Source organism: Leptosomus discolor, chromosome 3 (assembly GCF_034619465.1).
Source record: "Leptosomus discolor isolate bLepDis1 chromosome 3, bLepDis1.hap2, whole genome shotgun sequence".
NCBI lineage: Eukaryota > Metazoa > Chordata > Aves > Leptosomiformes > Leptosomidae > Leptosomus > Leptosomus discolor.
The window spans coordinates 17,742,377-17,755,235 of record NC_141393.1 but is presented as its reverse complement, the minus strand read 5'-3'; the positions used below and the strand labels follow the sequence as shown (position 1 = coordinate 17,755,235).

General features: G+C 34.2%; 1 protein-coding gene across 2 annotated transcripts in view; it reads left to right on the top strand.

Moving 5' to 3' along the window:
* The window catches only part of PPP4R4 (protein phosphatase 4 regulatory subunit 4), a 70,432-nt gene that overhangs the window by 41,492 nt on the left and 16,081 nt on the right, over positions 1-12,859 (top strand). For both annotated transcript variants that reach the window (XM_086462613.1, XM_009952711.2), the window contains exons 8-13: positions 1,809-1,930; positions 4,565-4,687; positions 7,211-7,380; positions 8,439-8,558; positions 10,135-10,212; positions 11,720-11,803. In XM_086462613.1, the coding sequence (XP_086318739.1) occupies positions 1,809-1,930; positions 4,565-4,687; positions 7,211-7,380; positions 8,439-8,558; positions 10,135-10,212; positions 11,720-11,803 (697 nt within the window). The remainder of the gene's footprint in view (positions 1-1,808; positions 1,931-4,564; positions 4,688-7,210; positions 7,381-8,438; positions 8,559-10,134; positions 10,213-11,719; positions 11,804-12,859) is intronic.

Sequence of the window (12,859 nt, the reverse complement as noted above, 5' to 3'; positions counted from 1 at the left end):
TAGGTATCCGTATCACCGCGCTCTCTCTCTCAGATTTTTGTCTAGTCCCTTCCCGATGATTTAGATGCTTTAATCTCATAACAAATGGTGAGCTGTCAGTGTTTTTGGTATCTAAACTATTGCAGTGTTTCATGTTGAGGATTAATAGGTAGTAGGAAAATAAAGACAATTAACTAAAGAGAAATGAACACATTTTTAGGTAAATATTGAAGGCATAATGTGACAAGAGTCCCAATGTTTATTTTTACTTTTTAATGATGTTAGTACTAAATGATATCGTGTCATTTTCTCCTAATTTCTCGTATTCTCATAATACTGTTAAGCTACATCTTGGTTTGCTGGTAACAGTAATAAACTCTAAGGTGCAAATAACTTTGATGCTGATTATAAACTTGTGAAAGTCTTGTTGTTCATATTGACTTACAAAAGGGACAGCTGTTAGTTGTTTAGCCTGATTGGAAGGGGTATTTTTGGGCATTTTTATATAAATAAAAGTCTGTCATCCTGGAGGTTGTCAACAGTTCTGTATTAAGAAGTGATTGAAATGGCAGAGTCTAAACTCTTTAGACATAGTTGCTCAAAGTGTTGAACATAGTTTTGATTTTTTCATCTTGATTAATGTTCATGTAGAGTGCTTTTACCAGAGTGTTTCCCTGCAGTTTTATGTTTTGGGCAGTATAAACATTGAGGGCCAGATCTCTGGTTACTATAAACTGCTAAGGTCCCATTCTTGAAACGTGGTGCTTAAAACAGCTTTCACTAATTGTCAAGCAGACCAAGAGCTCATACATGAGAACAAGACAAAACGGGCTTCTTAACTCAAATGCAGACAAATTCAAACAGTAGAAATCTTGGCTACTATAACTAAAAAATGACCATGACAGAAAAAGAAAAGATGGAAATACTGGGTATGTCTTCCCTGTTCTTGTGGATAGTAGGGCTGCAGAAAGGTTCTTTCTGATTTCTTAAAGCAATCAGGAATCAGATATACACTGGGACATGGGAAATTATGCTGGTTGGTAGCTTCTACAGAAGCTCCAAGAAGCAAATCTCTTTTTATCTTACTTATGCCAGCCACATTACTGCACAAATGTTTCTGTGTCAAGAGTATTTAAATCCTCCTTAGTCACCTCTCTGATTAAACTCTGATTTCAAAGTCAGTCCCTAATACAGCAATCTGCTGCCAATGTATAAATTCAAGTTGTCAGGGCCATCACACAGACAGTGCTAGTAATCACCAAGGCAAGAAGAGACAAGCAGAACCCTTTCTTTACTACTTTAAAACAAGCCTAAAAGCTAGTGTTTGGACTAATTGGGAAACTATGTTTTCTCTGAGCTGTAGCTGCCTACCCTCTGTAAAGAAGGCTCATCTTTGAAGTGTAAGATTTCCAGACACTTTAATCCAACATACCTTATATTTAATCATTTTGGCTTTGAATGATTGCGTTGAGCAGTTTCTGCGTATTTGGTCAGAAGAGTTTTCTTAGTAACACAGGGAAGTAGCTGGACTCCTTTGGGTTTTTTTCAGACTGCATTTTCTCTGATTTATTTTGAGCTAATTTGAATGCTTTTTTTAGTGAGAAGGTTCACGTTTTAAACTTGCATGTTTCTTTGGCTGACAAAGAAGAAAAGACCTGAGATTGACTGGAGGTTTTTATTTAATTTTTGTTTTCTACAACTTTGTCAATTTTTCATTCTTGGCCACCCAAAGAATGTCTAAATGACTCTTTCAAGGAAGAATTCCATTTTGCTGTAGCAATATTTCTTTCATTATGTATTTTCTCTTGACTGCTTGCCTCACTTTGCAGGACAGAACTAACAAAAACTGTGGTGCTTCCTGAATTAGTAGAACTGGCAAGAGATGAGGGCAGTAGTGTACGCCTTGCAGCTTTTGAGACATTAGTGAATCTGCTTGATATGTTTGATGCAGGTAAGAATTTAATTTAGGCTTACTAGCCCAGTTCTTAATGCTTTAACGTATTTTATAGGTGATTTAAATGCTTTTTGTTCTGTCTGCATTCTTCAGACATTTCTGATTTTATTTGTTGTTTTATCCTTTATGCATTTCATGACTTGCAGTGCTTTATACGTAGTAACTTTTAAGTAAGATGAGCCAGTTGTCCACAAAATCAGTTATCATAATCTAAGTTTCTAATGTAATGAGGCTAAATGGAATGTGTGAAATTATTATATAAATGATAGGAATATTGAGTTCTTAGTATTTATTTAATGCTATCAATACACAGAATACAAAGTGTTAGCTCAACAGTTGCTATTGATAGTGCTTTTTTTTGCTGTTAACTAGGTTTTGCCTCTTAACTGAAGTAAAGCCAGTCCTAACTACAGACTGCAGCCTGCCTTCTGAGTTGAAGGACCCAGACTAGGGCAATGATATGATATCTGTGTATCAGTAAAACTTGCAGGTTTTAACACCCAGTGTTATATGTCAAATACATTTGTAAATTTTGGAACAGAAAATATTTCTTCAAGTCCCATAAACTGCAGTGAGCACAATTGATCAGAGGTACGAAGCATCAGTAATTACTATTTAAATCCCTTTAAACTTGTGGATACATGGCACTGAAAGCTTCCTTCTTTGCAATGAGAAAGTGTATTTTAGAAAGCTTTTCTGTGTTTAAAACAGAAAATGTAAGTGCTTGTGTTTTCTCTTAGTGCTCTCTATCTTTCCTCTGATCAACATGCATATTTCATGCTTCTCTGGGTGTAGGGATGAGTGTCTGTGTCGTCATGTGAGGAAGGAGAAATTCTCTGTTCTTTATCTCTTATCTTTATCTTATCTCTTTATCTTCACTTTTGGTATAGTAGTGGTGGATTACCTACATGCATGGCTCTCAGATTCTCATTGAAAGATCAATTCAACATTGATTGAGGTAAACTTTAAGGAGAGCTACTGTGACTGCTCCAGTATAGGGGAACGTTCTGGGCAACTTCTGTGCCTTGTCCTCCAGTCAACCAAATGCTCTGTCTAGATTTTTTCAGGGGGATGTAGAAGACAATAACAGCCAGCTTTTCTGGCTCTGTATCAATTGTGCTCTCTATTATTTTTTTTTTGTTTGGTGGTAGGTTTATTTTGTTTTTTTTTTTTTTTTTTTTTTTTTACAACTGGAAGTGTACAAAGCAGCAAAGTATGTGATAGATTATTGCTATAGTGTATATGAAAAAAAAGTCTATATTGTTGATCACTGTTCATTGTTTGCCACTTTGCTCTTTACACTGTCTTTTTCCAAACTCTTCAGTTGTTTATATTCATTAGCAACTCTGTATTTTGCACCACATTGCCCGCTCCCATCTTATTGACTCTATTACTCCTTCCTGATACATAAGTGAGGAGCAAATATTTACTATACAGGAACTTGGTGATGAATTAGTAAAATGCATGGTTGCATATAAGCCATATGGAGGACTACATAAAGAAATAAGATCGTTTTGGAGAGAATACCATAAATGCAGTTAGTGCTTCTATCAGTAAGTATGATAGTATGTTTTCAAATCATTGAGCCTTTGCATTGATGCTATCAAGTTTGTGCTACTCTGTGCACATCCCAGTCTTCACTCCTCCCTCCACCCCCCATCCCCCATTGCTGTAACTATTTTAGCTATTGAAAAAAGCTTAGAGAAAGCAATCAAGGGTTATTTACAGGTTTATAAGGAATGTATTTCTAGCAGTTTGGTTTCTGTAGTTCTTGGTTTTGTGGGTGAACTAGAAAATGAACGTTTTGAAGGTAGATGACCCAAAATTCTATCCTAGGGTTTCTTTCCCACAATATGAAAATATTTCTTCAGGTCAACCTAAATATTTTGGTCAGCCATAATTACTTGCTGAGTTTTGGTGTTGGTCTACTATTAAAAAATCCTAATCTCTTTAAAACTTGAACGTTTTAAAATTAAATAGTTTTATTTTAAACAAGTCAAAGCTCAATAAATTTCTTTGAACATTTATTCCTTTATTTTATAAGGAGGCAGAGTCCTTGGATTTGACTTGAATTTTTAAATGATTTAATTTCTTTCCTCTGCCCATAATTATTTTGTTTCTCTGTGCATTTATTGTTTACTAAAAGATTTTCAACCTCCTCTTCTCAGTAGTTTGAAAAAATTCACTTCCAGCATATCCAGATTTTTCTTTTTACTGTCATGGTCATGTTTGGTCTTGATTTTCCCTGTATACCTACTATTGTAGGAAATCTTATTGTAGGAGCACTGCAGTATTGTTTTTCTCCCTGTATTCTTAGTGAATGGAGAAGTTAGTGACTGTTCATTTATTCTCTGTCTCATTGGTTGCTGGGGGATGCCTTTTCCCTAAAGACTAGCAAAACAGTTAAAGTATTAAAATTTAGGACCTGTGTTATGGTAGTATGTTCATTATTCTCTATACCTTTTGTTTTCTACCTCTAGCGGGTGCCTGTCGAAAATAGTCCTGATCATGTTAAATGAGATTTTTTATAGGTTATTATGGAAGTCCACTCTCTCTGGTGGTGGTTGTTTTTTTTTTTTTTTTTTAGATGTTGACAAATGCCTAACTTTAAAAATCTCTTTTGTTTTTCAGATGATAGGAGTCAAACCGTGCTCCCCTTAGTGAAATCATTCTGTGAAAAATCCTTCAAAGCAGATGAATCTATCCTAGTTTCTTTATCTTTCCATTTAGGGAAACTGTGTAATGGATTATATGGTATGATTTAATGTCTTTTAAAAAAATAAAATCTTAAAAATGAGGGAAGATTGGAGAATTTGAAGCCCTTGGAAAATATCCAGATTGAATGTATCAAATGAAATGGTAGTTAGGAAAGGAAATATGGAAGTAACTCTTTGAAATCATCTATTGCATAAATATTGGATTCTGTGAATTCCTTCTTTGGATGTCCCTCTGTTTGTTAGGTTTGTTATGTTTAAACAGGGACAGAATTTTTTCTTTAGACAGGGTCAGAGGTGGAATCAAAGTTGGTTTGACTGATTCACTTTGATTTCTTCTTGGATATTCTGTGAGGTGGATGACTGAAGTTTTGAAATTAGACGCCTTTGAAAACACACTATGATGTTAACTGTGTATGTTCACTTTTGTGCTTGATATCCTTTGTGAGGCACAGTACAGTGTGGCCCATAAGGAACTTTAGGGGAGAAGGAGGCGTAATGGCATGTGGATTTCCAGCTGCTGCTGAGGCCAATTCTGTACCCATAATTCTTGTGATTTTCACTTGAGCACAGCAGATCTTTCCTTGATCGTTTTGCTCACCATCTACCCTCTACACAGAGCTTACCTGAAGAGGGACAGCACAGAATCGTGATTTTACATTATAGAGGATTACCCCCTGGACTCTTCAACCCTTCGATCTTTCTTACAGATCTTTAAAATGGTTCTTCGTGATCACGTTAGATATTATCAAAGTGACCATTGCTTCACTACAAAAAACTTGAAAGGGCTGTTCTACAGTGTCAAAATGTTATTTATGGAAACACAGAGCTAGGAGAGTCCATTCTTTTTTTATCATGTCTTCCCAGTCATCTTTTCTCTAGATTGAATGACTTAATTGCTGATCTCTCTTCACCTCTGAACTGTCTGGCAAGTTCATATTTTTCATGAAGTGTTATGCTTTTGGAGAGCTGAACAAAGTGAAGGGGTTACTTCATGTGTCTTGCAAGCTATATTGCTGTTTACAATTGTTTTTCAGAATGAAAAATTACCGTTTTTTTGTGGTTTGGTTTTTTTTTTTTTTTTTGCAACAGTTTGCAATAGTTTGCCATTATTTGTTCAAGTACAGCCTATGAAGCCTTCTTTATTATTTTTTTTTTTTTATAAATCTGACAGCTAGTTAGCCTTTCTCTTTCTTGGCTTTGTGGTGATGCAGATATGGCTAAGCATGGTACCTTACCTCTGTCCTAGTGGAATAACAGTCTAAAATTTTAAGACTGTATGTCCAGTTTCTCAGGATCATTTTAAACTCTGTCTTCTGAAGGATAAGCAGTCTGCCTCCTAGGCTAGTGTTATCAGGATATTGAATAGCAAAGTCTCTAATCCAACATCCAGAAAACCAATGAAAATACTGAATAGTACCAGAACGAGGATAGACCTTTATTTATACGGTTGCCTATCTTGTCAGTGAACCATGGGTAACTTTCTCTTAACTGTTTTTCCAACAGTTTTGCAGGACCTTTATAATTTTTTTTCATCTCTTTCCTGATCTCTGATATTGCTTGTGAAAAACATGACCTTTACTGCCTCTTTTTTTATTCCCAGGCCCTTTTATCCAGTACTAGAAGGAAATTGAATCAGTTTGATAAGTTTTGCTTTTGCCATGTTGGCTGCTACTCATTTGCTTGTTTTCTTTTCAGTATTTACAAGTAGATTTTTTTTCTTCCAATTTTTTCAAATTGTGAAAGTAATCTGACTGATCTGTAATTATATGTCTTATCCTTCCCCTCTCCAGCTATTAAATATCAGTACCACTTCAGCCCTTTTCCATTCTGATAGCTCACTTATTTAAGATTTAAGCAGCTAGTACTTTAAATACTTTTGAGTACTGGAATGAAGCACACCTGACCCTGCACATTTTGAAACCTGTCATGTTTAACTATTTGCTGACTTGTTCCTTCTCTACTTAAAGCTTTGAATCTTTGTCACAGTTATTAATTGTACTGAGCCTGGTGATACTAGTGGAATTTGAGAAAGGAAATAAAAGCATTAGGCATTTCAGCTTTCTTGGTTACCAATCACTGATAGCTTTTCTCTCTTGAGTAGAAAACTGAGCCTTTCCTTGATTGTTCTCTTATTACTAACGTACTTATAAAATCACTTGTAATATTTGAAGTCATCTTGCTAGTTGCATTCCAATTTGTTCTGAGTTTTCTAATTTTATTCCCATTCCTCTTTAGCAACATGACCTAATTTCTCATCTTTCTGCAGGCATGCATTCTTCATGTGACTGAGTTCCATAAAGATTTAAAAAAATAATCAAGAAGAAACCAGTATTTCAAGAATTATGTAAACAGAAATTACAATTCACTCTGTTATAGTTAGCAGTTATTTTTCTCTAATCACTTTTTCTCTGTAATGTGTACTGATGATACTCTGCTAGACTTAAGGTGGGGGGAGGAGGGATAAAAATGGATGTATTTGATAGATTTGTAAAAGAGATTTGTTTTGGGTCATTATTAATAGCGTTTGTAATGAGGAAAGTAAACTTTTTTTTTTTTGGAGGCATTTTTACTCCTGAACAGCACTTACGGTTTTTGGAATTTTATAAGAAACTTTCCACACTGGGTTTACAGCAGGAAAATGGACACAATGATAATCAACTGCAACTTCAAACTCTGGAACAGGAAAAGAAGTATGTTTCAGTGAGGAAGAACTGTGCTTACAATTTTCCAGTAAGTAATGTTAATTTAAGAAGTAATTTGTGTCGTGCATATAGTTGACTAAATAGGACTGCATGAGTGATACAGAAGTTATTCTCAAATTGTACATTGTTAGCTAGATTCTATCTCTCTCCTGTAAAATTCAAGTTAATGTGTTAAATTAGAGGTTGTCCAAAAGAGTTACCAGGAAAGTCTCCTCTTTGCAGAGCCTCAGAAAATTATAGGCAAGTTTTGACTGAGAGAGTGCAGTTCTAAGAGGTTACTGGTCTCATTCTTTCCTAAATATTTTCTCCAAAACCGTAGCACAATGGCTTTGAGAAAATAGCTGTGAAACAGGGTCTGCATTTTCAGACCACTCAAAGCTGGTTTTTCACATTTGCTGTGTGTCGTGGCATTCTAGGGAGTTGAAGATTGAATACGAATGGTTACATTCATGTTTTAGTCGTGTTCCTGCCTGAATACAGAAAGTCTTTTTAAGATTATTTGAGGTCTTTAAACTTACCTCTCATGTTTCTGTAAATCTACTTTGTATTTTGACATTCTGCATTTATATTTAAAGAAAATATGTTTGTACCAAGAACCAGTAGCTAGTTATTTTTATTCTACCTTTTAAAGACAAACACCCTGTATGTAGGTAGACATCTGTTGGTTTATTTGAGCAAAAACGAGGTATGTACACACATAATTATGTTGAAATTCAGATGCTTGCTTTGCTACTTGCTAAAATGTTCTTTGTTTTTGAAGTCTCCATTTGCAGCTTCCGCTAATGTGTGGAAACACTAACAATATTTATAAAACTAAGGGTTTGTATCTTGTGGTTTTAATCCATGTCTTCAGAAAAAAAGCCTGTGGCATATCTGGAAGATATGTAAATCCAGTTTAGTTCTCAACTCCAGAATTTGTCTGGTGTCTGTATTTTGACACAGCCATCAAAAATGCCACACTTCTTTAAGATCACAACCTGTTACCTCCGAAGTCTTGCTGGCCGTAACTCAGTGTTTTCATCTGATAATCTTTGATAGTGTAGTCCTTTAGCTATACAGTTAGTAAAATACTTTATCTTTCCTCAGGCCATGATTGTTTTTGTGGATCCAAAGAACTTCCATTTAGAACTATATTCTATATTCTTCTGCCTTTGTCATGACCCTGAAGTTCCCGTCAGATACACTATGGCCATAAGCTTCTATGAAGTGAGTCTACAATGGTTCTTTGTTAGTACTTAGATGCTTTTATTTTATGTTGTTTTCTTCAAGCTTACGTTTCTGACTGTTCAACCAAAACAAAAGGACTTGAGAAAACTTGATGAAATGATGTAGTTTGTCAAAGGTGTTCAGTCCCTTCTAACATCTATATATAGCCCATATACACACCTTAGTCTAAGTTGTGTGACATTTGGCTACAAGAGCCTGCTGCTAGGAGAGCTTTTAAGGAGCAAAAGCTAGAAGAAACTTATAATGGTCTAGTACCGTAAACACAAGCAATTGTGGTAAGTACAGTATTTGAAGGTTTTCAATGCTTTAGAAAATAACAAGACAAACAGGAGAAAGGAATTCGCCACTTCTGGTCCTGAAAACCTTCTTTAGAACTGTGCAGTTTGCTGGTGTAAGCTGGTATTCTGTGGAGAATATTCATATGGATCAAATCTAAGTTAAATGCTCAATTTAATACAAAACTACTTGGAAATTTATGCAGATGTAAAAGCATATGTATTATTATTCCATTCAGTTTACATAAGTTCCACTGTATTATTTTCATAAAAGTTACAAAATGTACAACTGCATAGATACTATTAGCTGTATGGGGTGAATTTCAGAAATGAAAATACACTCTCTCCTGATTGTAATAACCCATATAGTGACATCTTCAAGGTTGTCATAGTGGTTTACTGAGAATCCTCGTGTTTCGGTCCTCAAGCTAGCCTTTTATCTCATGTTGTTGCTGGGGAAATTGGTAAGTTAAGCAGCTTGCTGAAAGCATTTGAATCACTAGTAGAAGCACAAATGGCTTTATTTCCATCCTTATAAGAAAGATGTACATATTTCCAGTTCTCATTTACCTATTGATGCCTTGTCTTAATGATATTCCGTGGTAATTGCTGAAATTGTAAAATTAGCATCTAATGCTACGTAATATTTTGCATTAAATGTATAACACTTTTAAGGTGCTGCCTGGATATAAGCAAAGTATTTTAGCTCATTTAAAAAAACCTGTGAAACCTTGGTCTGAATGTACATTTAGTGCTGGTTGATTTAATTTTAACACCATAACTAGGTAACCACATGACAACCAAAAATGAGTAATTTATGGCATTCACTGCTAGGTGGATTATTTTTTTTAAAAGAAATTAAAATCCAGGATAGGCTAAGCCAATTGTTATATTTTATCTTCCGTACGTTATATAGCACTCTGACTGTTAACTCTCTTAAGGAGCATGAAGTACAACGTTTGAGTATTCCAGAAGGAATTTTTCTAACCTTGCGGTGCAGTCTCAAAAATTTTTGGTAAACATGAAATAGATTTAATTCTAAAAACATGTATCATGGTTAGATAGTAGGCCCGTTTCTTGACTCATATTCTATATGTAAGCATATTTTTAATGTGATTGTTGGGAAAGTACATAACTTTAGAAAGCTGATATTAAACAATTGTTCTGCATCCCTTCTTCATACTTGCTGTAAAGTAAGAGCATGTAGTATAGTTGTAGTGCCATGTAGCGCCATGGAACTAAAGAATGTTTCACCTTGCTATCTTACTGTCATTTTTTAGGTTGCTAAGCTTTTAAATTCTGGTGTCTATACAATACATAAAGAACTGGTTACACTACTGCAGGATGAGTCGCTGGAGGTAATGTACTTTTATTGGAGCTTTCTTTTGCTTGTTGTATTGAGGCAGATTATCTTGATGTTTACTAACTCTGCAATAAGACAGTAGAGTAACTGTTTGAAATGATCAACAGCTTTTACTTCTGTTTCACAGATGCTTTATAAAGATGCCAGCCTTCTGTGAATAAAAAGAGGAAAATAGGAAGGTGTTTGAATTTAGTAAACCCACACTGAATTTATTAGCTTTTAAAAATATTCATTCTAAGTTGTTTTAATTGCTATATTATTTATTACCTAACAAATTCTATGGAAAGATTTGGTTTTGGTACTATATTAAAATAATCATTGATAGTGTTTTGTTTTGATTTCTCCAATTAAAGAGGAGATGAAGTTGTGTATAGTTCAAAGATGAAGAAATATAGAAAGAGTTTCAGTCCAAGATCTGGTACAGAATCTGTGAGTGTGTATGAGACAGTTTAGTTTAGTATACCTCAGTTTCAATCTGTATAAAACGTGAATCACTTAGCTATGTTACAGATAATATAGGGAGAATTTTTGTGTTGAAAAAAAGACAAATACTTCTGTTTGAGACAAAAAATCACCATTTCCTCTGATACCAGTTGTTCCAATAGTTGATCTTTTCTATTTTCTATGTAGGATCTTTGGATAGGGCATGGAGAAATGAGTTTTGCTTTCAGGTGCTCCTTTTTGTTTTGGTACACTGTTAGATATTTTCAAGGAAACTAAAAGTGTTCATAGAACATCTACTTATAGTTTATGAAATTCTGACCCATCTTAAAAGATTTATCAAGTTGAACACCTGAAAGTTGAGACTCAGAAGCAGCTGGTGATTTTGAAAAATTCCTTGCTTTGAGCCCTGTACAGTTATCTAAATAATAATAATAATAATAATAATAATAATAAAGTGCTTTATCTTGTGTACCACCTTGGTCAGAATTGATGCCAAAAAATATTTAATTATTATTCTATTCTAGTTTCAAGTATTACAACATTTGAAAGTCGGGTTATTCTATTAATATAGGCTATGTATTCTATTTTAATTTATCAACTGCAGGTTTTTATGAAGGCAGGAAAAATTGCTTTTAAGATTCAGTTGTCAAATATAAGAAAAACGTTTTTTTTTAAGTTTGTCGAAGCTTTTGCTCTAACCCTCTATGAAATATAAATCTTTCTTAAGAGTGAGTATTCATTTTAAAATGTTGTATGCTGTGAATAGTTTAGAAAACATTGACTGTGATCTTCACATAAATCAGAACTATAGTTTGTTTTTCTAAACTGAAACCTGTAATACTTATATTAGTAAATTAAAACATCAATTTTAAATCAGAGTCCTCATCAATGCAAATACGTTGCATCTCATTCTCTTCTTTTTTTTTTTTTTTTTTTTTTTTAATATGGATGTGAGAGAATAGTAACATAAGAGATGTCAGCAGGGATATGTTGGTGAGAGATAAAAATTGAGTCAGGTTAATTTACAGACTTCATTCATGCAGCCTTTCTTTAAATAGGTGTTAGATGCCCTGGTAGGTCACCTTCCTGAAATCCTTGAACTAATGACTAATGGAGGAGAAAACAGTGGATCAGAAAGCAAGGTGGGTATTACCATGTTTTTTAATTTGCTTTCTAAAAGAAAGTAGTAGCAAAGTTGTTCAAACATATATTGTATGAAAAGGCTTTCATGATTACTTTCTGCTTTGGAGAGATGTAAAGCTTCTGTGGTTTTTTTGTTGTTTGTTAACTTTATAAAATTTAAAATTAAAAAAAAAAAGGTTTTGAAAAATTATACAATTTAAAAATGAACAGTTTATGCATATTCTTTTTCTAATTAACCACATATTTGCTGAAATAACTTAATGATTGTATTTCAAAATTTAATCTAAAATAACCTTGTTTTCATGCTAAAGGAGTGAAAAGGAGTGATAACTATTACTTTTTTTTTTCTATATTGATGTGGCAACTGCCCATGGATGCCATTTTCAGACACAGTTTCTGCTAGAAGGAAGCCTATTTCCTGAAGTAAAGGCATTGAGTTAGGATTTAGGAGATCTGTATTCAGCTTTCAACTTTGCTAATCTAATTGTGTGGCTCTGGATGATGGTTTATTCAGTGACTCCTCACCTGTAAAATGGAACATAAAAGATCATCTCCTGCTTCAAGATCGAGTTTTGGGCATACTTCCTAAATGTATATAGAGATTGAGATATTCCAACAATATATGAACTGAATAAATTTATTTTCTTGTATGGACAAAAGTTGAGAGTGTAATTTAAGATGTTGATTTGTTAGACGTTTACAGCTGTAGATGTATATAGCATATAACAAGTGCAATGTCAAGTATGGTAGTCTGTTTCATTTTGCTTAGGGCTAAAGAGAATTTAGCTTGGCTACTATAAAGTCTTTGCCTCCTACTGAGAAAATGTGTATAGTTCCTACTAAAATTAATTAGGGAGCTGAGAAGAATAACTGCAAAGATTAAGAGGCTAGAAGGAAAATGGCATTTATTTGTTTTGAGAAAGAGAAGACTGAGGAGGGTTGTTGTAATGGCCTTTATAACTGTAGAAGGGTATTACAAAGAGAACAGTTATTAGTTTTTCTGTGTCAGGAGGAGGGGCTGGAAATGAAAGTGTATTTAGATACTGGAATAGCTT